The sequence below is a fragment of the Pseudopipra pipra genome, chromosome 3, assembly GCF_036250125.1.
Source record: "Pseudopipra pipra isolate bDixPip1 chromosome 3, bDixPip1.hap1, whole genome shotgun sequence".
Lineage (NCBI taxonomy): Eukaryota > Metazoa > Chordata > Aves > Passeriformes > Pipridae > Pseudopipra > Pseudopipra pipra.
The window spans coordinates 92139082-92167008 of NC_087551.1; the positions used below are offsets into that span (position 1 = coordinate 92139082).

The window sequence follows — 27927 nt, forward strand, 5'->3', positions numbered from 1 at the left end:
TAACTATCAGTAACATCTCCACTGTTAGGACACAAGAGGTATTGACAAGAAGCTTTGTGTATTTTTGTGCCATATCAGGGATTTTTTGTCCTAAAATTTTTGACACACATTGAGCCAAGACTGATCAGAGTCTGCCCAAATTTGAATCTATTGAGCAAGGAAAAATTATGCTTAAACCTATGCCTGTAGTACTTTTACACGTACTACACATATTACAAATCTCTATAAAAACTGCATGACAGCAATCAGCTTTGAGTAAGTTCCATTTGAGTTTTTAAATCTACAGAGTCTGTGTGAACATCAGGATGAACTGAAATACAGCCAATAATGTTACTGTTAGTTCTTTTAAAAAAGTCAGAAAAAGATCTGTATTTAGAATTAAAATGCCACAGTTTTTTGTTTCTCATTCAGGATCATATTTCCACAACAGGTAATTCCCATATAGGTGTGCTACTAGAATGTCAATGTACTTTGCTGGAAATCCCCCAAAATCTTTAAACACCTAGTTTTTTTGTGGTATCTTCATAGTAAATACTACGGAAAAAAGTCTGTCAAATATCATCTTCTAATGCTGCTTTCAGATACAGTACTCAGCTTTGTAACTTCAATGCCTGCATTAAAGTACCACTAACATCCTTTAGAAATTAGGTATTTTCCCTTTTCTAATTATCTGTATTTTTTTATGTGCAGTCTATTACCTTAACAATAGACATACGGGTTACGAACTAGACAGTAACACATTAAACTGAAATGCTTTCTTCTTTGAATCTCAAAGGACTACTCTTTATTACTAAATGTAACGAATAACCTCCTCAATAGTATGAGCAATGTCTCTCCATAGAATTTAGCAGATTACGAAATTCTGATCCCTAGAATTCTTTGAAACATCACTGAATTACTTTAGTGATTAGTAATTACTAAGAAAAGTAAAAATATGTATGTCTATCTGTGTACACACCACTTTGTATCAACGCAATGTCATAACTGTCCATGAAACTATTTCTCAAGGTAACTGGGTTTTTTGTTTTAATTTAAGAATATGGAGCATTTAAAAAACAAAATCCATAAACTATTTTGGACAGTTCTATCACAGTAACTAAATTCCAGATGTTCATTACTTAGAGTTTTTTCTTTGATTTTTCTTACTTGCATGCCAGCATGCATGAAAAAGTGCATGCGTGCTTTCAATATATATTTTGCAATAATTTCAAAAGTCTTAACAATACAAATTGAGAAACTTCATGGAATTTTCCTTGCAGTGTATATAAACTCACTAAGCATGTGTAATGTAGCAGGACACAACAAAGTCCTTATCCCCAGTATAAATTGTAAAGGTTTGCTAGCAGAGGACTCAAACATTTTGATTGAGGCCATTTATAGGAAATTACTCAAAAAAATGTTCTTTGACAGATATTCTATATTGACAAAATCTGTTCTCGCTCTTTATGTATCAACATGATAAATTAGTCTCACTCTTGTACTTCTTTTGAAGGGACCAGCCTAATCTTCTATAACATTCACATGTGCATCCATTCCTTTGGGTTAGGCTTCTGCAGGACCTGGGCCTGGCTGCAGGGATCAGTAAAGGAGGACTGAGGGATGGAATAGCATCTGGGGAAGGTGAAGCCTTCCACTAGTTTCAATGCTTTGCTTGGGTTTCTGATATTCAGTTATACAACAGTTTTTATTTAGAATAAAAAAAATGCAGGAGTCTGCTTGGACACACATTATTCTTTTTTTAGTCGCTCACAGTGGATACAATCAACTGAAGATGAAGCTCGTTTTGTACTACAAGTGTACTGTGGCACAACTTAAGAGAAAGAGATTAATTAAACATTTAAAATCATATTCTTAATGATATATGGTCACATCCCTAGGTATCAATCCTGCAAACACATATGCATGTAAAGTTAATGGAACCTCTCATGTATACAAATTAGAGTTTTAAGTCCTCTCAGGATTAGGGATCTAATTTTGATTGAAGAAGAAAAAAAGTGTCTTCTTTGAACAGGTATTGTATTTTTGTCTTTCTGCCCTTTACTAACTATCCCCCCAAAAATTCTTTTCAAGTTTCAAGATGTATTATTTGACAAAATGAGATGAAAATCAATTGTGTATACAAGTCATTGTAATTAAATAGTGTACTGTCATTTCTGATATACAAGTGCTAGATCTCTAAACTTCATAATTGTTGCCAAACAACATCAGTAAGACAGTCCTATTCAGAAAATATACATCCTCTAATATTTAATCTGTTAGATGTACAATTTATAATAAAAATCAGAAACCTAGCAATAAAATTAAGCAATTTGACTAGCAATTCAAAAGCACTGCTGTGTTTCTAACATCATGGTGGTTTTTACAAGTTCTTGCTGGGAGTGACAGAGGATAGGGAAAAGACAAAAACAGTACTGCAAGCACTGGCTTCAGGTGTACTAGCATCCTCCAAGGCAGCCACTTTTCCTTATCGACCTATGAGGGACATCACATTCCCAGATGTCACATCTGGAACTGCATTCCAGGAAGATGCCAGAAGTGTCTGGAGCAGGCAGCAAACTCTCTCCCCTGCCTGAGGTGCACAATGAAAGGAGAAAGGACAGAGGAGCTAGGACTGCCCAAGGAATAGAGCTGGAGTGGGGGAGTAAAGAAGGAAGGAAGGAAAAGGGAACTACAACCAAAAATGTACAGGTTTCTAATCATACTGTAAGTATGGTCACCTCTGTATGGACAACTTTCATGCCTTACTTCCATCCCTTTGATACGGATTCTCATGGAGTTACTTCTGATTTGAACTGATCAGCTGCTTTGAACACTGATCCACCTGTGTATGTCTTAAAGCTGTCCCCTTCCACATGATGCTGGAAGAGTCCAGTAATCTCAAACTGCAAGCATTTTCACCCTGGGTGCAGGCTCCAGAGTGCTACAACCCCTCAGAAGGTCTAGACAGGGTTTAGTTGACACACTGGTTTCCAAAAGGAATCAACTGAAAGGACTAGCAGAGATTCCTGCTCTTCTGACATGCCTCTTTCCCAACACCCAAGAACAGCACACCTCTTCCCTCCTTTTTATTCCTCTGAAAAGCACTTGGAGCCCTGGCTTTGCAAGGCTCTGACATTTACACAGAAGAGCTTTCTGACATCTCAAGAACTCATTGCAAAGACACTGCTTAGCCCCTCTTACTTCAACACAAAGTTCTAAGCCTTTACTCATGACAGAAATCATGTAATGGTAGACTGCAATCTTGTATCACAGCACTTCAGATCTGGACTCCACTTTCATCATTAAAATTACACATAAGAAATCAAATCACCTGACTAATTAGATTTCTGGCACAAGTGGCTTACTGACATTCAGTAAGTCTAGAATTTATTAACAAAATAGATGATGATATTACTGCAATCATATTGTGCATCATAAAATCTATTATGAAAATATAATAATATTATTGGTTCTCTTGTAATGCTAAAACGTGAAAAAGGTGATAGCAAATAATAAACAAATAGAAGAATTAATCATGATTTCCAGTTTCATCTCTATGCTTAGTTTTCTCATTTCAAAAGTATATCCTTTGTGCAAAATAATACAGTTTTTGCTAACATTCTAAAGCAACTTTCTGTAGACTTGTAAGAGTACATACTACTGTAAGAAGTAGATCTTGTGGCAAGTGATCCAGAAGATCTGTAGATGGTTATATTTTTAGGCCCATCCTCAGCAAAGACAGGTTACTGATCTCCATCAAACATATACTGTGCTGCCACATATACCTGTCTATTATTTAAAAGAAACCCACACCCTTGACAGCGACTTTTCAGGCAATTATTGCTTGCCTGAATGCTAATCCAGCATTAGTCAGTGCCAAAAAATTATCAGAAGAGAGCTTCAGATATTAATGTGCTTTGTCATGCTAGATGGAGAGCTTGTCGTTTTGACGAGCAGTATCTCGCTGGCATTTGAGACAAATCAGATTTGCTGGCTTGACACTGTCACTTCTCTTTGCTGCCTCTGATGTCTCTGATCAGAAGGCACAGCTCACTAGCAGCGAATTCTGAACAGCTTAAAGGGCTTAGTTCCTTAGAGGGCATTTCTTGAGAAAGGTCCCACCGAGAATCATACTTTTCTTCTGTGCTGGTTATTTCATCTCATCTTCATTATTATTTCTGGCTTACTGAGCATCAAAAGCCTAGCAGTAAAACACTAACTACAATACTTTCTGTGGGCTGATGCCATTCAGATTCACCTGAATTTGAAGGCGATGTCCAGTGCTTTACCTAGTACTTAAGCCATAAAGGGAGTTTATTGAGTTGAAGTACACCCTGCTTGGCAAAGAGTGCCTGCAGCCCCAGGAAACAGCATGAAAATAAGGCTGTTATATCTGCTGTTTGAACTGAAGGCACACCTATTTGGCTACCTGAACACACAATCCTGTGCTACTCTTCGAGCCTGATTGCTAGTGGATGAAGCAGGTATCAAAGCTTTTCTTTTCATCTCTAAGAGATACGGTGCATAACTTCTCTTATTATCCTATCACCCAGCTTCATCTCTGACAGAGGGATCACTGGCAGAAGTGAAAAGGCCTGAGGAGATCTGGTGCTGCAGCTAGCAAAAATCCCTGGATAAAAGTTCTCTGAAGGCAGCTTTATGCCCACACACCTTGCTGAGGAAAGCAGGGGTCACCACAGATCCTGGTTTTGAGGAATCTGTTCTGGTTCCCTCACATTTTACATCTTCTGGGCAGTCAGTACAAACACTCCAGACCAAGAGACAGAACTGGTTAAGATAATCTGCTCCTAGATAAGGTATGAGAACACCCTGTGTCTGTTTTAAAGATACACCCTCCTTATCTGAAGATAAGAAACGACTTTATGCTTTTACAAATATTTTTTAAAAGTAAGCACTACAAATCTACGATCTGCAACTTTTTTGGAGAAGTTCCTCAGATGTTCCTCAGAAACTAGTTTTCATAACTCTAAATGCATGACTGTGATTTTTATTATCAACCAAAACCAGAGAGGCAAGAAAATAAAAGCTAGCCTCTACTTGCTCTGCGTACTGTTTACTAATGTATAATACTCTTACGCTTTTTGTTTATAACTGTACCTTTTTTTTTTGAATTGTGATTTATATTCATTTAATACTCAATGTGGCTCAATATTCTCATCTATGAAACTGCACACACTTTGGTCATGTTTTTTACTGGCTAAGGATAAAGGAGAGTATATAAATTCTGAATCTACTCTTTATATTGTAGTAGTGGTATGTCTGTACTGGCTGCTACCAATCAGGAAGATTAAGACACCAGTAACCTATACAGACACGTAGCAAAACATAATGACATTTACAGCTTCAGAAAACAAACACCCAAGATATAGGAAGAGATGCCAAACAAAGGCAAGGAAAGCAGAGATGGCTAGTTTGGTTGTTTCTACTTCTGTATTTTTAATGCAAATAACACTACTATAACTTCTGGCTAACTGACCAGGGGACTGTACGCTGAAAAATTATGAACTGTTGATCAAGCAAGCCACAGCCAGACCTTGCAGTTATTTGTTTTGAACAGCTCTATTGAGGTGAATCATTTTATGGATGTCTGGAGATCCTACTGTAAAGTAGTAAGCTCAGCAACAGTTACACCCTGTTACTGTTGTGATGGCCACTGCTTCCTCCTTCCAAAGGTAAATTACAGTTGGATTTTAATGAGCAAAGCCCTCTGAGGTCTCAGGCATGCTCCTAGCATTTTTGAAAAAGTGGACTTTAACTTCTACTGTTATTTTATTGTATCTTTATTAGAAAATGGTTATAGACATACTCTATCAACAGACTAAAAGGAAAGGCATGACTGCACTGCTGTCTATGGCAAGACCTGCACTTCTCTTAGAGATGTAAATAATAAAGTGTACTTTGACCCCTTTATCATCTGTACTGAAATACTTGCAGTGTTCCCCAAGGAAAATAATGCAGCATTAAGCAAATTGTTCTGAAGTGAAGTAGATACTTGTACTCAGATCTGATATAAGAGGAAACTTCATACATGTAACTCATTGACATTCAAGCCCACTCTTTCCAAACAGAAGAATGGGAAATTTTGAACTTTTTTGTTTTGTTCCATGTCAGCACTTCTCCACTTTCCATGTAGTTTCTACCACACTGTGATACACAAATACTGTTGCAGTATTACAGGTATCTGCACATCAAGCTATGCTCATTTAAAATTCTACCAAAGACAGTATAATATTTTAGTTTCCAAATTCTGATATCTAACAAACAAATTTAAAGGTTAAAATCACCCACAATGTGTCCCCCATCCCACAGAGCATCACTGGCTATATTGGAAAGCTAACACGAGATCAAAAGCTGTGCTAAAACTGCAAGACATGAAAAAAGGCTTATGGCAATATGAATGTGAAGTGATTAAGCCTACAGTTCTTCAGGCAAGATTGTTTCCTAGCTGAAAAAAAAATTAGAAAAACAGAGATCTCTTCAGGATAGGAATTCAGACAAACAAAAATAACACTTAAACATTATCATGGGGTTTTTTACAAGCAAGAAAAGGAGAGGGACAAAGCCCAAATACAGTAGTCTGGGCACTGAAAGGAGCATTCTGCCAGGGCAAAATTATTTTACATCAACAGTTTTGTATTTATAGCATATTTTGATCTGTAATTGCTTCAGTATACTGTAGTACAAAGTTATTGTTGAATTTGATAAAGAACACTTTAATCTACTCAATGTGCAAAAAGCGTAAATGACTTCTTAATAGCGCTTTTGTTTTGACTGACAAAGATTTATGTCAATAAGAGAAAATGTTTTAATGAAAAGAATTGCTACCAAGCATATGTGTATGCTTACTTCTCATATATATGTGAATGAGACAGACATTAATAAAGAAATAGAGCTGCCTGCAATATTTGGCCTTTAATTTTCCCTGTTCCATTTTTAAATTCATGATGGAGGTGTGATATTTTGGTAACACATTAGCACACTCGTGACATAAAGAGGGTAATACCTATAAATTATTTAATTACATGTTTTAATGTAGGAGTATTGAAGATGTCAAAAGTCTTGCAAAGACAGAAACCTGAGTAAAAAATCACCACAACTGATTAAAAATTATGTTATCAAAAATTCCCACTCCACAGGCTAGCCCTAGTCTCTGACTGCTTTTCAGAATTGGATCCTTCCCACCTAGCAGGAGGGCTACCACAAAAAATTGTGGGTTTCACATTTAGAGCAACTGTGTATAAGAACTGCACTTCCAAAAGTCCCAGGCTTTCCAGATTAAAAAGTGTTTGCAGATGTGTCCCACTGACAGCAGTCCTCTCTGCCTGCATTTTGAATGTACTGTTGGGACTGCTCTGGGACTACCCTTACATGGAGGGAGCAGGACAGCAGGGAGAGAAAGGGACAAGCAAGTAAAATACTGTGAAGACTCCAAAGGCAAATCCAAGAAGATAAATACCTAAAATTATTACTTGCTGTGAGCAGCATTACTTTGTGATGACAAAAAATTGACACTGGGTCACACAACAATAGCATCAAGAGAAAGGCGTGTGTCCTCTTCCAACACATGGCATATACTCTGTGCGATTAGAAAGGCTGGGACATGACCTCACTTTCTCAAATAAATCTATCAAAGACTAAAAATTATGTTTCACCTGGGAACCATACACATGACTGTCGTGCTGGTTTTCAACTATCAGGAAGCCATTTAACAGACGTTGAGTGGAAGTGACTGATGAATAGACCCTTCAGCAGAGCACCTGAACCAAAAGGCACCTGCTGAAATCCTGGTGAGATGGAATATTTTGTCATGGAAAATGTTGCCTATATGTCTTTGGTTGGAAACTGAGTATTTCTGTGTTATTTTCAGCTTAAAAAAATTATATCCACTGATTCTCACTCTACAGATAATATAGAAAATATCTGAGTGGGACAACTACTGCATTTATCTCTTCCCTCTCCCTGAATTCAACAGACTGCTCTGGCTTTTATGAACAAAAAAGCGCAGCCCCTCTCTCTCTTCTGCTCGTACTGATGCAATTAATGAGCTAAGACAAGCATTGCCATAAGCAGAATTCATTATCATTGTTCCAGTCTGTGTTCAAATTACATTTAAAACAGTTGGCAAACAGTATTGCTGAGAGAGTAATAAAAGATTGCTCAACACACCCATATTCTACAAGTTTTTTTCTGTACAGAAACATTGCTTTTCATATAAGCATGGAAAGAATTTGATTTTTTCTTTCATACTAGACTGCAGTCAGTACTAGACTATTACTGTATTATACACATGACCAAATGAGATTAACAGTGAATAATAGTGATTATTAATAAAGTATCAATAGTGATTAATAGTTAATTAACAGGGAATATTTTTTGCTGTAACACACCTCTCACTCTTGCCTGAAACAACACAAAACAAAATAAATTTAAAAAACCCCTAAACTAAAGAAAATATTTTCCTTCTTATATATTTGTAAAGTGAGTCAATTGTTTTTGTTTATTTCACTCAGTCCCCTGCTTTAGAAAACAACACAGACATTATATTTTGTTCATAACTCTCTCTCACAAGAATTCAAAGGAAGTCCTTTTTGACTTACTAACTGCCTACCTACAGTGTCCAGCACGACTAATAACAAGTTACACTCGTTTATAGTGTGTAACTTAATTCTTCCCCAAGGGTCCAAGTTTTGCAACCTTTTCTCATATTAAAAAACCCAAGCATGAGTAATTCAGCAAAAACAATTGCCTTTTTTTAATTTTCCAAAATGATAAAACAACCACTTAAATTTTTATTTAAGCTTCCAAGCAATTATGTTTTTTAAAAAGTCTTAAAACTATCACTGACTTTATGAACCCAGGCTTAAGCTTGCTCGTCTATCTGAATAAAATAAAATCAGTGAAAAGTATTGCATATTTACTGAAATGCATGTAACTTCATACAATCCATCATAAATCCCAAAAGTATGTCAGGAAAGTCTTTCAACATTTTCTAGCTCGTGCTGCAAACCAGCAATCCTTGGGTTGTCTAAACAACATAGTTCTTTAAGAAACAGGTTTTACTTCTCTCTCGGAAGAGCAGATCCTTATTTTGATATTAGCCTGAAACTCGGCTGAGCATTCTCTCTCAAACTGTGTAGGAACTTCTCTGTGGTCGACAGAGGAATCCAGTTAATGAAGTAAGAGAAAAACACACTGCCAGAAGGACCCTTTGGTGCTCTGTCCTGTCTTCCCCTGTTGCCTCACCCTGTCAATCACACCTGAGAAGAATAGTGCAAGATATTTCTTGCACACATGTACAACTCTCATAACTGACAGTTTTGAGGCAACTCTTATGAAAAGCCATACAGGGAGAGGACACTTCATTTTTGAAGTCTCAGTGTTACTTCATAGTAAGAGAAGGAAGTTTCACATCAACCTGACACAGGTGAGTAATCATCTTGATATCATTTCCCAGATGAATAATCTTCTCAGTAAAAACTGCTAAACATTATCAGTTGCTGTTCAGACAGCCCAGCCATGATGAGTCAGGCTGTAGGAGCACCTCAAGCTTCAGAGAAGCCGGAAATCTGCCAATGATTAAAGGTAGAAGACTCCAAAACATAAGAGAAACAAGGCAACTGGCTTGTTTACAAAAGTTTGTCCATCATTAAGGTCAGACAGACCTTGAAGTCCTTTTTCCTCACATGGTTGTATCAACATGGGAAAAAGACTCGTGTCTCCCCAGTTGACACAGTCACGCCAAACAGCCTCCTTGCATGAACACAGGTTATGTTGACAGAGGCAGGTGATTGGCAAGCTGTATCATTTGGAGATGAGGTCTAGTTACACCAATTGTAAACCCATTTTGTTGACATCTTGGTTTGACCTAAGGCACTCCGCTCACATCACACCTATCCCACAGAAGTGCTGCAGTACAGATGGCAATGGAATGCCATGCTATGTACGATGCAGTTTCCCTGCTCTAACAGAAGTTCAGAAACATGTATCATAAGAATGGATTCATTTCCTTAAAATGGTTAGCTCATTTTTCTAGAACTTAACAGTATTGATCCTTTTCTGTAAGAAAAATTCCATGATTATATCTCTTGTACTTTACGATGAAGGTGATATGCATAATGGTTATGCTGATTATGTATTTAAGAATCATGTGAGAAGACTTTTCTTACACCACTTTTTCATAGTTGCTGGTTTTAATCTAGTGTAGCATGGCTTTACAAATGATTTTCCTCTTTAGTCAGGAAAAAATCACTGTCAGCAAGCAAGTTGCTTAATGTTGTTTACAACATGTCTTCTTAAGGTCAAAATTAACATATGTAATAATCATTTTAAGGAGCGACACTGTGATGCATCGAGCACTAAAGAGGTCAAGGGTAAGTCCACTAATAGTGTCATCTTATCCTTATATATCTTTATATAAGGATATATATATATATATATATATATCTCCTTATATATTGGCTCAGTCTCCTTCATGAATTTTTGGGATAGTTTGTACCTATAAATACGTATCGAATGCGTTCCTTCATGGGGTCAATCACTGCAGAAACATTCTCTGCTTTGCCCTTGTAGGAACTGGTTTCCTACTGCACTGAGAGTTCAAGTAGCCCAGGGAAATCAGAGCCTGAACTCAGGCACTCAGGTTTGGTGCTTAAAGTTTAGGTGGTATGAATATGCCCACCTCCAAGAAGTATGCTAGCCTGTTTACTTTCACAAATAAGCTTGCTGAAATTCCCATAGATTTTGCTTAGAGACATGTTGGTTGAACATGATTTGCTGATTTATTCTTTCCAGGTTTCTGTGTTTCATGTGTAATATTTTCCTATTGCCTTCAAATATGTTCATAAGACTACACATCTCCACGACTACATAACAAAGAATCCTGTTTAATATAACTGCTTTTTTTATAAGTGGCTTGAGAGAAGTATGCTAGCCTGTTTGCAAAGTGTTTACCTACTGTAAGCATGTTTTAAATACCTTATTTTACCTTACTTAGAAATCATTTAAACATTTCTATGGATCTGCAGACAGATGAGGCTTAACAACATTATGTCTTTAGATTTAATTGTTGCTCCCCAAAGCAACCAACCTGTATCAGTGTATCAAGTGTTACAGTTGTTGACGTTGAGGTTGTGCTGATCAACTAAACAAACCTTTCATCTGTCAGATTTACAGTGACACACACAAAATATCCTCTTTATAAAGCTGAAGCACTACAAACATACCATGGAGCCAATATACTACGTTTCCAACCCTTTTGCAAAGTGAAGCAAGGATCACACCTAATTTTTTTTCTATAGCTGCATTCAAAGGAGGCATACTCCTTAAAGTGGTATTAATCAGCACCACCTTTCTTTCCAGAGAGACATTTGGGAGGGACTGGATTGCATGCAGATCGTCACAAAAAGCAAGACAACTAATGGGAAATGGTCTTTCTTCATGGCATTTCAAGACCTTGTAGCAAAACTGAACTAGTCTTTGCAATAGAATCAACTGTGGTTTTGTGGTTTCCCTTACAGTGGATCCATTGATAGGTCAGGAGCTGCAGTTGAAAAAGAGTATTTTGGGCAAGGCACGGTCAAGTCTCACTACATACTAAAACAGAAAACACCAACTCTCACTCTGAAATGGACAAAGAAGGAGAGAAGTAATTAACTCTTCCTTGAGCATACAGTCATTCTAAACTATAAACTGCAGGGTAAAAGGCCTAGTGATAACTCTACTACCGCAACAAATTATATGCTTTATCTCAACATAGGAGAGACAGTGTAAAAAGACACTGTCCTTCCCTTCCCCGCCCTTTTCAGCCTGTTTCTACTGCGCACATTTGCACGCACATTTCAGCCACTGACGTGTTTACAGATGCATGCAAGCTAGAGCCCATCCTACTGCTTTAAAGCTCATAGTCATGCAGAATACAATTTTATTTCATGGGGAAGAAATCAGAGGGTGACGTACCTACTAGGAATACTTCTGAAACCTTGTCCTATGTATTAGAAGTAAAGTGACACAGTGTTAAACAGATCTGCATGATAATACGTTTTTTGGTGTTTCTTTTTTCTAATTGACACTGTTTTAAACTGAAAAGTTTAAAACTTAAAAAGTTGCAAACTGACACACTGAAAGCAAAAGGTGGTTTCTACATACAACACCCTGTCACTGAATTGTAAGCTGGGTGTGCCATAGGAAACTGAAGATACAAGTGCCCCTAAGTGGAGACAAGTACATTTGGAGAAGTGTCCACATTTCTAGTGGTTAGTCAGAAATGAAGGTAAGATACCCAAGGAAAACTATTTCCTTGTTGCCTAAGCCTAGTTTGTTGTTTTTTTCTTTTCTTCTGAGCTCTCTTTAACTTCTGCAAGGACATGTGAAAATCCCAAAACCCGAGACTCTCAAGGTACATGAGTCTGATGTACATCAAAGTGTTGTTTTCTCATAATAATTGTCTGCCATACCAAACCAACGCATGTTCCCACTGATGCAAGACAGAAACTTTAGTATATATCCTCAAGTTATACAGAATTGTATCACTTGAGGTATATATAATAATATATATTCAACTGAGGTCAAAGAAAAAGTGTGCTGATTATCTACAAATTTCTCATGCACTGGTCAGCATTACAGTAAAATAGTAATTATTCATTATAATGGTAATATTCATTAATCCCTCCAATTAACCCCTGCTCCCTCTGAACTAAGGTTCGTAACACTGGTGCATGTGACACCAAAGGACTGATATCAGTTTGGGAAAATCTTTCTGTTTGAATTGAGAGCAGACAGATAATATTTTCTTGCTAGGAAAAAAAAAATAAATAATAAAAGCTTGTAATTAAACAACAACTAGATTATTATTGCCACTTTTTTTCAATAATATTTTTTACGTTTACCTTTCTTGCATCTCGTATCATCTTCCGAATAGTTTCCTTTATAGTGTAAGGCTGTGCTCGTGGTGGATGAAAAAGCAGATCAATATTTGTGCCACCAGAAATTCCAGGCATCAGGTAGGGCCAACCTAAGTCAAGATTTGGAGCTTCCACATCTGATTCAATGGGCCAGTAAGTTCCCGAGGAAGAGGTGTCATCAATGGCATGGTTAGAGGAATAAATTGTGTTTTGGGGAAGTTTGTGAACATTGTTCAAAATATAATCAATTTCCTCATCCGCTAGGAACTCTGAGCATCTCTCTTTGGAAAGAAATTCTTTGTAGGCTTCTAAACCTCCTTCAATCAGAGCATCGATAGCTATTCGGTACCATTCCTTGTAATGTGGTTCAATATAGTTGTCTGATCTGCATTCATCATGTAAGGAGGATAGCAAAGATGAAGTTTCCATTTTCATATATATTTTGTATAAAGTCTCTTAAGCTCCCATTCATGAGCTGATGAAATGTATCTGCAAAGAGAAAAAAGTAAGAAAACAACCAGAATATTTCTAGAGATCTATGATGCACACAGATATTAACTAAAATACTTTTCTGGTAATGTTGCTCTAAGTTTTTCTAGCATCTTCCAAGAATTTAAAAATGTTTTGAAAAGGCTCAGAGACTAATATTGCCAAATGAATATTAAAGAGGTAGATAAAGAGCTTTTACATACGACAAAACTAAACACATAATTAAGTGACTTGGTGAAGTCCTACATCAGAGCTCATAATACACTGAACATCTGTACCAGTAACACCAGCACATACCTGATGCATGTTCCAATACGCTACCATAAGTTGTGTTTCAAAACCCTCTTTGTAACAAGTGACGGAGTAGTGTTGAAAGAAACACTTCAGAAACCAATTAAATTTCCTACTTTTTGATGCATTACTTTCTCTGCAATGCATCCCTTTTCTCTGGCTTCTTCGAAACCACAGTCATTCAGGTACTTCTCCTTATGTATCTCTTCTCCCATGCTGATCTAATCCACTTGTTGCTCCCAAGCAGGACCAGCCTACCTCATTTCAGTGAGTTATGAGGAACTCGAGAAAGATTTATCCTCCCACATCTGGGATCAAACTCTGAATCAGCAATCCGATGTCTAGTTTCCACCCTGTTCATTCCTTCTGCCAAAAGGAGCGGCTGCTTTAATCTAACTTTTTTTTTTCCAAAACATTAATAATAAGTTGTTTACTGCTGATGTTTTATAAATTCATTCTTTTTTTTTTTTTAATTTCATTTAGCAAGGGCTGACAGATTTGTTTTCAGCTGTAACAATGTGGGATTTAAGACAGAGGGAGAATAAACAGCAACTCCACCATTCACCTAAAACCTAAACTGCACTGGATTTCTGCATTGGGCAAGTAAGTCTGCAAAAAAAAAAGGGGGGAGGGCAGTATTTCAGGACAGTGGCATCAGCATGGCCATATAAAATAGAAACATGATACATGGTAGCACTGTTTCAGCTTCCAGGGCATGAAGCTTAAGCGAAAGCCTGCAGAAATAGGAAGAAGATCCAACAAAGGTAGAATAGTTAGAAAAAGCTTTCACAGTGGATAGCTTGAAAATTAATGCTGGGCTTCCCTACAAACCTAATTAAATCATATAGCAGTGTAATAGCAAAAAACAGTCATACGGCATTCTGGTTTCATTTACTGCCATATAAATTTAACACAATTCCCTCTTCCCATTAAGACCTTTCAGATATTTTTGCAAAAACTGCATTTGTTTTCCACTGTTTGCTGGGAACAGTTTAAATCTTCTTGAAAGGAAACGTAAATTACCTATATTAACCTAAAGGAATGAAAATAGAGATCTCCATAATTACTGATACTTCAAAAATCAATTAAATGTTCAATTAAATCAAGATTTATAAGGAACTTGGGAAGACTGAGGTTAAAAAAAGACCAAGAAAGAAAAATCCAGATCTGAGGCTGGCATCAGCATGTCATATGAAATAATTCCATTTGAATCCTGTCTCTCAGCCAAGCAGCAAGGTAGATCTTCCCAGATAGGATTGCTTTCGAGCCTGAGGGAAAGGAGTGTTCCTGGCTGCTTCCAGAGTAGCTCTTTGTGGTGAACTGGAAAGCAGCAAGTCAAAGGGATCTGACTGCTCTCCCTCCAACTGAGAACTACATGTATTCCTGTGACAGATATCCAATTCAGAAGTTAAACTCTTAGAATATTGTAAAATTAAAACAGTCACTTCAGTGTCCCAGGGAAGCCAATCATCTGGAACAGGTTTTCAAGACATTTTAAATGAAGAATGAAGAACAACCAAGATACGAAATGCAGTTAGCTGAGTTATTCTGAAGAGTCTGAACACTTACAGGTGACTGTACTGAGAACCTAATACAACTCTCTTTTAGGGCCTTCCAGGACAGGTAACTTTCCAACCTGTTTAGTAAAACAGTCAGTTTTATTATGACATGCTTATTATAAAAGCAAATTAAAGATATTTCTAAAACTCTTACTACTTTAGAATGGATATACTTTTCAAATAGAAATTTTGTTACTGATTGAATATATACACTTGAGAAAGACTTATGTGTTTATTTCAAAAGCTTGTCTAAATACATTTTTTCTTCTTCTCACTCTTTCCTTTGAAAACAATATAAGGGAACTGGACTATACTTACTATAAAACATTGTGCAATACCAAATATTGAAAGCTATGAGCAAATAAAATGCAAAAAAAGATTGCATGTGTGTTCTGGCTCACCTACATTTCTTTTATTTGGTTTGGTTCTTTGATTTGTTTTCGTAATACTATACTAGTTGTAATTGCTTGACTTTTCATCGAATATAATGAATTAATTAATTAATTGTGCCATACGTCAAATATAGCTCAGACTTATGCTGAAAGCAGAGTATAAACATATGTAATCTTGGAAAGGTGACACTCCTAGTGCAGCATCTTCCTAACAAGAATAATCATTTTAAAGTGAACATCTTTGAAGTTGATGTTTGATTAACAAGTGCTGTTTAAAAAAGAAGCTTAAAGCAGTGCAGATTTATTTAAGAAAGTAGATGTAAAATTTGTCAGCATGGAAACAAATCGCAGAACACTTGAGACAAATGAAAATATTTTAATCCTGGTTTTTGAAATTAAGGAAATCAGCATGAGATATATTCGTGTGAAACAAAAAACTCCCAAATAAAAACAATGGCTTCAAGTCTATTTAACAAAAGCTCTCAATGTCTTGAGAGGTATTTTCCTCCTTATAAGGTAAGAGCTACGTTGTAGAAATTGTACCTATGAAACAATATAATTTTGGATAGAGAGACAGAGGTTTAGATAAAATTCTTAAATAATTTTTTTGTGTTCTCTTCAACTCTGTATTATGATTTCTGTATAATAAGCTTGCGTCTTCAAAGGTCCTCCTCAGGTCAACAATTATATTAGCAAGGTTGTGCAGAATGTGGCCCACCTCTGGAGGCTTGCAGATCTTTATCAGATTTCACGTACATGATTACAAATTTTACCAGCAAAGTTGTTCATCCTCTGAGAAACAGACTTGGCTGTTAATCCCAGCCCAGCATATCAGCCATCTTCTCTGCTTGGACACAGGGATCAATCACTTTTTTAATAAGTGTCATTAAAGGGCTTAAACTGAATTTGAACTTCAATGCAGCTGCTAAAACTGAAACTTTTGCTGAAGAACACAAATTCTGAATCCTGCACTGAGGTAATAATCTTGTCCTTCTATTAACAATATGCTCAGACCTTTCTAATGCCATTATGAGGAACCCAGCAAGAAAAGCCCTTTTCCTTCGACAAAGAAGAAAACATGTCTTTTTGTAGAAAGATACAGAGAGTATCCTGGACTTCACAAAAGCAACAGATTACAAATGTCCAGTAAAGAAAATGACACAACATTCTACATGGGTTCCAGGATCACAGTCCTCCAGGCTAGTGCTAAAGACAAGAAACTTCCCTGCCTTACTAATATTCACAAGATTTGAAAAAATCCTATTCAGCAACTTTGGGGAGTAGCTGTAACCTCAGGCTCGTACAGCCGGTCCTTGGCAAGGCCCTGGCCATAGCGCTCTCCTCAGGACAACCGTATCTCTTTTTCAATGGAAATGTGATTGCTTTGACAAGTTCTGCACCAAGTTTCAACCTTGGCACCCCTGTTAAAGGAAATTTAAACCTCGGGAACAGCCTGCTGCAAGCCCCTCTATCAGGTATGGTTTCTGGGGCATCCACCTAACTACCTCTGGCCCATGGCTCAGCCAAGGAGCCTCTCTCCCACAGCTTAAGGGAGAGGCATGTTAAAGGCATGACCAGCCTTTAACAGAACAAACAGGCGTTTTACGACAGCTGCCTTCCACCACCCTTTCTATTAAAGAATTGTATCAAGAATAAATAATAATTACCTACATTAAGCAGTGACAGTCAATTATTTCATTACGAATGACATTACAGTATTTTCTGTGGATGCAAAGGACATCAAATCCAAGTGAAAAACAACACCGCAAGCGTTTCTAATGCTTTCTTCTTTCCTCTTCTTTTTTTTTTTTTTTTTTTTTTGATTTTTTTGTTCAACCAGAAAGTTAACTTTCCGAGCAAAACAGGCGGCCCTCCGCTGGGAGACAGCGCACGTGTGCCGCCCCCAGCCCGGCCGCTCAGGGGGCCGCTTGCGCAACGCGGCGCCGGGAGGGAGCGCGGCGTGGGAGCCGCGGGAGCCGCGCCCGCGGGCCGCCCACCCCGCCCGCCGCCGCCTCCCGCTCCCCCCGCGCTCCGGCCGCGCCGCCGCCTCCGCTTCGCGACCCTCGCGCCCCCGTTCCAAGCGTCCCTCGGCGCCCAGCGGGATATTGGCGGGGCGGGGGCTGCCCTGCCGCCGCCGCTGCCCCCACCCGTCCCGTCCCGGGGGAGACTGAAGGGAGATACACCCACTTACTGCGCCGGTGCCCCGCGGTGGGGTCTCGCCTCCGGAGCGGCTCGACCCGGCTGCTGCGATCGCGGCGGCGGCGAGTCACGGCGGCGCAGGGCTCATCGCAGGTACTTCCCGTCGCTCTCGGGCGCGGTGGGTGTGGAAACCAGTTACAACATGTCAGAACGGTGTCGCACCAAACCCGCCGCCGCGGGAGCGGGGCAAGGGCTTGTCTGAACTGGGGAAGCCCGGCCCTCCCGCACGGGAGCGAAGGGCAGCGCCTTCCCAGGGCCTCGGCGGACCCCCTGCCCTGCCCAGCCCAGCCCTGCCCAGCCCTGCCCTGCCCAGCCCTGCCCTGCCCGCTGGGCCGGCCGGCAGCCGCGGCATCGGCAGCCCCGCGGGGGCCCCGGGAGCGGGGTGTGCGTGTGCGTGGGAGATTAAACCCAAAGCAAACGTTGGCTTCAAGAAAAAATAAACCCGTCAGCCTCGAGTCACGATTTCCAGGTTAACTCCGGTGGAGCAAGACATGGCAAGGGAGCAATACCCATTTGAGACCTTCCAATTAGGCTATGTGGACGAGCCTCTTTTCCGTAGCTTAATTGCTTTAAAGGCTCTTCTTTTGCGCTTGATGTCTCAGGTGAGAGAAATAGACCTGAAGGTAGAGCCCCCCATCCTGGCTGCGGTGCTGCTGAGGCCGTCCTGCAGCCGGTGTCGATCTCCTCGCCGCCCCGTGCTCGGCATGCCATCGTGGCAGTCCCACGTTTCGAAACGTTTGACAGCACTCTCTGGAGGGCTTCTCCAAAACACGATCATCTCTTTACTAGGATCTTGAAACCACAAACAGATCAGCACATCACATGTGTGTAAGAAGCACACTGAGGGGTTTTTGTCATTTTAAATTAATGGCAGTAGATAGAAAACTTTTTATAGGCTTTGTCCATGTCATACTCTTGTGGTGCATAACTGCAACCGGCTTTTTCTTGAGCCGTTTAAGACAACGCAGTGTAACCCTGACAGTTATCCTTTTATCAGCAATAACTAATCCAGTCTGGCTTTAAGCACAAACTATTTTCCTAACCTTTCTGCCTAACAGTAAGTGTGAGATATATCCTGTTTGTGAAGGTAAGTATGGTTCTACTGTGGCTTTTGGATGATGCTCCTTGAGAAGAGGAAAAAAAAAAAGTAAAAATATGCAGTATCATTACAATATATGTATATAAATGTATCAGTCTGATGACCATCAGGGAGAGACTTTTTCTGTGCAGTTAATTCAGGTAATGGAATGCACAAGAGGAAATAGCTGGTGTTGATATACTCAGGGGCTACCCTTTACACACATAGGAGCATCTGATTAAATGGTTAGACTCTTCTTGTACCCAAAAAAGAATTTCCCTGGTTTGATGAAAAATGCAGAGGAAAAACTGTTTTAAAAACAAACAAACTTTTAAAATGTACATAGAAATTAATAGTTAGTTAGTACACAGGACTTTTTATCCCATGAAAATATGTGGTCAGGAAGAAGAATGTGTTTCTGTGGAAACTTGTCCAAAGAGGTGGGGCTATGTAAATTTTTAAAAGAGCAGATCTCTAAAATTATTTTTGAAAGGGTAAGAAAGTAGATGAATGATCACAAAACCACTTTTGACCTGAACTGAATTGATTGGACTTTTATTCCATAAAATATACAAGTATTACTGTGTCTTTCTTCTAGAGAAGTTAGTGGTTGAGTACTGGCTTAGCATAACCAAAAATCTGTAATAAGAACAGCAATAGCTTTCTAAATAAGGAGATCTTCATGAAAAAAAAAGGACCTAGTTATTTTTGCTACATTAGTATGCCTACAAGAAAAGGGTTTTTTTCTGTTTCTTTACAGTGCCCAGCTCAGTGGGAAACCAGTCTGTTACTGAGATCTTAAGCAACAAGCACACACACATCTAATACAAATGACCAATACAGTATAAACCAGGAACACTGGTATCAGTAATAACAGGGCTTTATTATTGCTGTTTTTACTAAAGAGAACAAAGTGCTCCTTAAATAGCCAGCACACGGCTATTTATCATGCCAACTTTAAAATTAACAGATAAACACAGTGATGAGAAGATACAAAAGAAAACTTAAACAGATCTTTGTAAATACTGAGAAAACCTTTGCACTGATAATAGAAAAATGGGATGACAAATGGTGTTGGAGATTCTTCTACACAGTTGAGAGCTGCCTGAGTTTATCAGCTGAAGCCCATCAGTAGCTATACCAGACCAAACCAAACCTAGCTTAGATAATGTGTTTTGGAAACCAGCTATCCACAGTTAACTGTCAAAGTAAAGAACATTTTTACCTGGCAAGTAGTAAACTTCTGGGTCTTGCAGCCACAGGAGTCGGTCAAGGCAGTTAGCATGAGCAAGCTCAATAAGTGGTAAGACAAATACTTAAATAATAGGTACAAAACTGGATTGTAGAAAGATAAGGCAGGGATATGTTCTTCAACATCCTTATTCCTACAGTCATGGAACTGCAGCAGTTTGAGGGGAATAGACTGCAGAAACTGGCCAGGCTGTCATTTGCCTAAACAGCCTTTCCTGTTGCCATTGGAAATGTAAAATTGGGTAGGACCAGTTGAAGCATCCTATTGGTTGGAATCATTTTACTGTAATCCATCTGATTCATGAAGCGTCAAAACTACAGAAAAAGTTCTTGCTGAAGACATAGCTTGTTCATGGGATAAAAGAATCAACTCAATATGTTTGCTACCACCATCTTGAGAATGATTGTCTTAAGTGACCTGGGTACTCAGATGATGGTGCTGATGTATGATTGTCTCTGTGACTTACATCAGTTTCCAGTTCTGAGACTTCTTTTTGTATTGACAGATCATCTTACTGTGTATGGTCTAGCTGAATGCAAGCAGAAGATAAAAGATTATTATCACATTTACAATGACACCAGTCTGGAAGTTTATGATATGAATTATTATTAAGGATAAATATTTATGTGAATTACTATTTATATTCCTACTGCATGCTTACTAAGATTTCATTTAGATTTACTAAAGGAACATTGATTTGGAAGCAGTGGATATTTATAGAATTCGTGACATCTATGAATTGAACTTTTATTAGATTTTAACCAGAAGAAAGAGTACAGTTCTGAAGACTCATACTATTTACAAATCAGTGGCCATCTAATCTAAAGCATAAGCACAGAGACTTTACACACTAATCTTAAAATTAGAGGAAATGTGCTGTTACAGATATGAATATAGAAGGAGCTGCACTGCATATGAAGTTTAACAAGGGCAAGTGCTGGATTCTGTACCTGGGACAGGGCAATCCTCACTGTTTGTACAGACTGGGGAATAAGATGCTGGAAAGCAGTGATGTGAAAAGGGACCTGGTCGATTGCAGGTTGAATATGAGTCAGCACTGCCCTGGTAACCAGGAGGGCAAGACCATGTTCCCGGGGGGCATCAGGCAATGCATCGCCACCTGGTCGAGGAAGGGGATTGTCCAGCTCTGCTCTGCTCTGGAGCGGCCTCACCTTGAATATTGTTTGCACCACAATATAAGAAAGATATTAAGCTGTTAGAGTGTCCAAAGGAGAGCAACAAAGATGGTGAAGGGCCTTGAGGGGAAGTTGTATGAGGAACAGCTGAGGTCACTTGGTCTGTTCAGCCTGGAGAAGAGGAGACTGAGGGGAGACCTCATTGCAGTCTGATCAGATCTGATTGCAGGCACTGATCTCTTCTCTGTGGTGACCAGCAACAGGACCTGAGGGAATGGCCTGAGATTGTGTCAGGGGAGGTTTAGGTTGGATATTAGAAAAAGGTTCTTCACCCAGAGAGTGGTTGGGCACTGAACAGGCTCCCTGGCAAAGTGGTCACAGCACCAAGGCTGACAGAGTTCAAGAAGTGTTTGGAGTATACTCTCAGGCACATGGTGTGACTCTTGGGGGTGGTCCTGTGCAGGGCCAGGGGTTGGACTCAATGATCCTTGTGGATCCCTTCCAACTCAGCAGATTCTGTGATTCTGTGATTTATACAAAGCTTGATGAGTACTGATACAAACCCAACACCTTTCAGAACATAGCAGAGAGAAAAATGAGACAGAAAAGTGCAAATTAGTATGGAAAAACAGGTGTCCTACTCTGAGTACTTGCTTTTCCAAATTAAATAATCACAACTTACTTTTTTGATATCATCATTAAATCAATTAATTTGGTCCTAGTGATATAAAGGAAATACTTGGCAATGTCCAAACACCACTTAGTTTACCAATTACCTTCACAGCTTCTATCAAGAAATGGTCAGCAGTTGAAATACAAAGGATTAAAGTTAAGATCTTTTACTTGAAGAGAGTGTTCCTAACCCAAATATGTCAGCCTGGGCTATATACCCAGGTATGTGTGTGTGTGGGGGGGTGTATATGTATATATATTTTTTTTTTTGTGGTAGAATTTTGTCCTGGGTCAGGTCTTGTGTGAAAATCTTGTGCAAACCTACTGAAATTATTTCAGGAAGTTCAATTGTGGAGAGAATCCGAGTGTTTCCTGTAAGGAACTTATAGTAAGAAATGAATGAAATCATGCAAAGCATCTTATTTTTGAGACACAAATAAATAAAAATCCCCTAATCTTTATTTTCTGCCCTCAATATAAATTGCTGAGAGATAGGGTAAAACAGCAGGGTTAGAGGGATAATCAATGGTGAACAGTTGCCATCTGAGGAAGAATCATGCAGGCTGAGACCCTCCAGAGTGGCATGGAGTTGGTGACTGAGGCTTCCTGGTGTGGTTCATCACATGATGTGTAGCTCCGATGTACAACAAGGCTGAAGACAGAGAAGGAAAATCCTCTGAGGTCCACTTTAATATAGAATCATAGAATCAGCCAGGTTGGAAAAGACTTCTGAGATCATCAAGTCCAACCCTTGAATAATACCCCTCTCTCAGGAGGTTCTGAGACAAGATGTTCCAAACTGATGGAGGTTGATAAAGTATTCTCCATCTCTATGCTCCGTTCCTCTCCCTTTCCTCTTTGCCACATGTCTTGTGTGTGCCACTAATCATTGAAGGGCAGATACAGGGCTACACAGACCTTTGTTCTGACTTCACACAGCTGTTCTTGTATTCCTTCAGAGCATGCTAAGGCCAATGTATAAAGAAGTTGTAGGAGCATGGTTTTCTTACTTCTGATTAACTTCCTTCTCTGTGAATCAGAGAGGTAGCTCCTCTTGGTCTTCTTACAGGCAACTGTAGAAGTGTGTGTGTTTGTCTGTGTGTACCTTTAAACGTGTTTCCACCCCTGCCTTTGGGAAGGATACCTGCACAACTACTAAAAGGTTTCACTGTTTTCTTCATGGCTTGTCAAGTTTTATAGTTACACAATTAGGTATCTTCTTCAAGCTTACCTAAAACCCTCAGAGGTCTTCTGAAATGTTATGTCCTTGTGATTCAGACTCCTAGAAATTTTTCTTCACGGGTGGTATGCATTTTCTTTTTGTAACTTCCAAGACACATAGAGGGTGACTCTTGTAATTATTTTTATTTTGCTCACTTACCCTTACTTTAACATCCACCTTTGACTTTGGAAATAGTACTCATTGTACTACTACCACAAGGAGGCAATAATACAAAATTGACCACAAAAATTGCACAAAAAATTAAATGCATCTATTTTTTCAGTTGGTTGGAACATTCTCCAAGAAACTAAACTTTCTGGGGTGTCTTCCTTACTGGGCTTAGCCTGTTCTCCTCATTACATTTTCTCAAGAGCTGGTGCACTGCTGGAGTATAAATGACAAAATCTTAACCATGTATTTTGTGATCCAGAGTCAGGGCTTAAAGGTTTAGAGATTAGGGATGAAAATACTTGTGTCTTTAGGCCACACATACTTTGGGGTAATGCAGAGATCAATAATGAAAATTTTATACTAATTTAGTAAAAGGTAAACCTACAGAAATAATTTTAAACTATACATTTTTAATAGTATAGAAACTATTATATATAAATTCACATTGCGTATAAGAATCAAATTATTAAACCTAGCCTTACACCAGTTGGTCCAAGATTTAAGTACTTTAAAATCTAGTTTACTGTTGACACATTAGAAAATACTTCTTCTTGTTTAAGCTGTTTCTCTTTAGTATAGATTCCATGAATGTTCAGCTTCACATAGAAAGGGAGAATAATTCCAATGGCAAGCTGTCTGCTGTCATTTGATCTGAATGTTTTAATGAACTGCAGATTGAACTCCTCCATTAGGCCATCACCAAAACCAGTATTGTAGTTTCATGTAGACTCTTGCTACACAGCCATAAGGATCTTCTAATCAAAAGGAGAATTCACAGCTCCTAGGTTGCTTCTGACTGAGAAAAAAGGTTAGTCCTGTAAATAAATTTATAGAAAGAGGAAAATAAAATAGGGCTATGGGGAACAAATTGTTGCTCGATTTGCACGTGATTTATTTTCAAAGCTGTAACCACTTTGACAGGCCTATATTGGCACTTACAAGGACCTGCTTTTGTCTTAGTATTCACCTTTCTTCTTCGAGGTGAGCTTGTCAAAAGGATGAAAGGTCTTTGTCTCCTTCCAATCCCAGAAGCTAGTACTTTCTTCCTAGTACTGGTAACTTGGAGCCTTTAATGTTATCCTAGTGTTTGCTTGTATGCTCGTGGTCCTCATGAACTTTATAAACCCAAGCTCATCTTTCTTGTAACCTTTCTCTAATGCTAAAATTTGAGGAGGATTCAAGGTTTCACAGCGCCTTTGGGAGGTCTCTGACCCTCAACAGTAATTCTAGTAGAAGTAGAAGGGAAAAATAAACCAGGCAATAGCAGCCTATATCAAATAATAAAATCACATTGAGGTCTGAACAACAAAGAAAGTTATGTTAATGTTCCAAAGTATCAGCATCTTAAGTCTGAATCCAGCTACTAGAAATTATAGGTTTATTCTTTCCTGGGTGGATTCACAAAATGCCAATGAAGTTACAGCCAAGGAAACTTATTATCAGTGGTATAAGTGGTAAACAAATGCCAGAAATATTTCACCCTCAAATACAAGGTTTTCTTAAATGTTCACATACCTGTCCAGAAAACACAAATGCCCTATCATTCGGGAATGTTTATTGGCTGAATGATACAAAGCAAATGCTGGAATTCACACATGAGCTCAGCAAATGCTTCCTCATTAATTTGTTGCTTTATAATCAGTGTGAAGTTGTTAATTTACAAGTAAAATTACTGAAACAAACATAATTTACATTTATCAAACTGTCTTCAGAATTAAGAATTAATGTCTTAGTATAGTCATCATGGCTAGGCTTTCCAAATGAAGATTTGGGAAGGGCTCTACCCACGTTTGTTGCAAGCGCGTTGGTGGCTAAAAAGGCCAATATGAGATAGGCATGTCCGGTTGCAAAAGGCACAGCAGAAAGACTCCTTAGATCGTTTATTCTGTAAGACACTATTCTTTCTGCGTTGTCTTTTCTCCTCAAGGGTGATCCTGCGTGCTTTCTCAAAAGCATCAGCAGCGTTATAGATGGTGTGTCTCCAGGCCAGAGTAGACCAGTTATGATGATCAATATGGCCAAGGCTGAGATGTTGTTTCAGGGAGTCCTTGTATCTCCTCTTCAGGGCTCCTCTCTTGCGGCAGCCGGTGGCAAGTTCACCGTAAAGCAAGATCTTCGGAAGGCGGTGGTCCTTCATCCTTGAGATGTGCCCTGCCCAGCGCAGCTGTGTTCTCAGCAACATGGCCTCAATACTTGTGACTGCTGCTTGTTCTAGAACAGACGTATTAGTCCCATAATCTGACCAGTAGATGTTTAGGATTGTGCAGAGACAGCGTTGATGGAAGCGTTCTAGGAGACGCAGGTGGTGGCGGTAGATGACCCATGATTCAGATCCGTATGAGAGTAGACAGCACTATGGCTCTGTAAACACTGATCTTTGTACTTTTCTTCAGGTGTTTATTTCGCCAAACTCTTTTATGAAGCTTTCCAAAAGCACTATATGCCTTTGCTAACCTGTTGTCTATCTCCCCGTCAATCTTACCATCTGAGGAGATGATGCTACCTAGGTAATTAAACTGCTGGACTGATTTGAGCTCTGATTGGCCAATGGTGATATGGGGATGAAGGAAGACTTCTTGAGGTGCTGGTTGATGGAGAACTTCTGTCTTCTTTATGCTGACTTCCAGCCCAAAGAGCTCAGCAGCGTCTGCAAAGCAGGATGTTAAACGCTGCAGAGCTGCTTCTGTGTGGGCAACAAGGGCGGCGTCATCAGCATAAAGCAGCTCCCAGATGAGATGGTTTAAGGTCTTGATGTGGACCTTCAGTCACCTTAGGTTGAAAAGGCTTCCATCAACACGGTATTGAATGTAGATACCGTCCTGATCATCGAGGTCTGCCGTGGCCCTTTGGAGCATCATGTTGAAAAAGACTGTGAATAGGGTTGGTGCGAGAATGCAGCCTTGTTTCACACCATTAGTTATTAGAAAGGGCTCAGAAAGTGCATTGCCATATCTGACTTGGCTGCGCTGATCCTCATGGAGTGAGATGATCATTTTAAGGAACTTGGGGGGACAACCTAAACGTTCCAAAATCTGCCACAGACCTTTTCTGCTCACAGTATCAAAAGCCTTGGTGAGGTCGACAAAGGTTACATAGAGACCTTTGTTCTGTTCCCTACACTTCTCTTGCAGTTGTCTGAGAACAAACACCATGTCTGTGGTGCTCCTGTTGGAATTCCATCAACCCCAGCTGCCTTGCCAATTTTCACCTGCTGTATGGCCTTGAGGGTTTCTCCTGAAGTGGGGGCAGTATCCAATTCATACTTCACCGGTTGTTGTGTGATGGACTGAATTGCTGAGTCTTGGGCTACACGGTTGGTACTGAAAAGAGTCTGAAAGTGTTCGGACCATCAATTCAGAATGGAGGTTTTATCTGTCAGAAGCGTTTGACCATCAGCACTGAGTAGAGGGCTTTGGACTTGGTATGTAGGCCTGTATGATGCTTTCAGGGCCTCATAGAATCCTTTGTGATCACCCGTATCTGCACATAATTGAGTTTTTTCAGCTAGATCGATCCACCACTTTTTCTGGTATAGTAGTGACCATGATAAACTAAGAATATCAATGATTCAGATTTTTAAGTAGAGGTAATGTCTTTCATCACATCAGTTAATATCGTTGTGAAAAGCACACAAGCTTGTGGTCACTGAAGCTTCTCCAAATCTGAAACAGATACAGCAAACTTCAAATCCAAGTACAAATTGTGAACGGTTTCTCTGAGTTGAACTGGACATGTTTCAACAATAGAAAAGGAAGAACATACAAATACAGGAGTAGCTGTACTAGATCCATCTGATTTAACATCATGTCTCTGACAGTAATTGGTTAGAACGAAATATTTGTGTGAGTTTGTGGTCTCCCGCCTTCAGCTGCTGGCTCTTTCAGAGGCATATGTGACTTGGGGATGATGGATCCCCATCATTATCATCCCCAAAGTGTGCTGAAAACCCAAACATAATTGAAATCCCAAGCAGATAAAATACAGAATCACTGGTTTCAACATACTTTTAAAAATTCTTGCTGTGCGTTTGTGGGAGGAAGGAGATGCATTGTAATGCCACTTAGGCAGTGCTCTTTGTGCCAGTGAGACAACAAGACACAACAATCACAAGTTGCAGCAAGACAAATTCTAATTGGGCACCGGAAAAATTCCTCTCCGTGAGGGTGGTTAAGCACTGGGATGTGCTTCCCGGACAGCATGAGGGATCCACCTCTGTGGAGATTTTCAAAACATGACTGAACAAGGCCTTGGATATCCTCAATTAATTTTTCAGTTAAACTGCCTTGAGGTAGGAGGTTGGACTAGGTGACTTCCAGCAACCCTTTCCAACCTAGTTTTTCTGTGATACTACGAATCTGTCCTTATTTTCCTTCCTGGAACAGCTGTGATTCAGTCAGAGCTTACTTCCTTAGAATGGTGAAGTCCTTACCAGAGTTTTGCTTAAATGCAATTTTCCTTTATGTTTCTCTGTTGTGTATTAGATTATAATCCTCAATTTTTAACTGGAATTACCTGGTGATAATAAAAATTTTTGGTTTACAAGTTTTATATTATTGACACTTAAGAG

The 27927-nt window shown here is 39.2% G+C and overlaps 1 protein-coding gene across 3 annotated transcripts in view; it reads right to left on the minus strand.

The window, feature by feature from the left end:
• FAM83B (family with sequence similarity 83 member B) overlaps positions 1 to 18012 on the minus strand; it is a 57159-nt gene extending 39147 nt beyond the window's left edge. Inside the window, exons 1-2 of one of the 3 annotated variants that reach the window (XM_064650324.1) lie at positions 17822 to 18012; positions 12885 to 13388 (exon numbers count right to left, since the gene is read on the minus strand). In XM_064650324.1, coding sequence (XP_064506394.1) covers positions 12885 to 13334 — 450 coding nt within the window. In that variant the 5' untranslated portion in view covers positions 13335 to 13388; positions 17822 to 18012. Of the gene's footprint in view, positions 1 to 12884; positions 13389 to 17813 lie in introns of all 3 variants that reach the window. The other 2 variants (XM_064650326.1, XM_064650325.1) reach the window with 2 other exon arrangements.
• Between the last annotated feature and the right edge of the window lie 9915 nt (positions 18013 to 27927).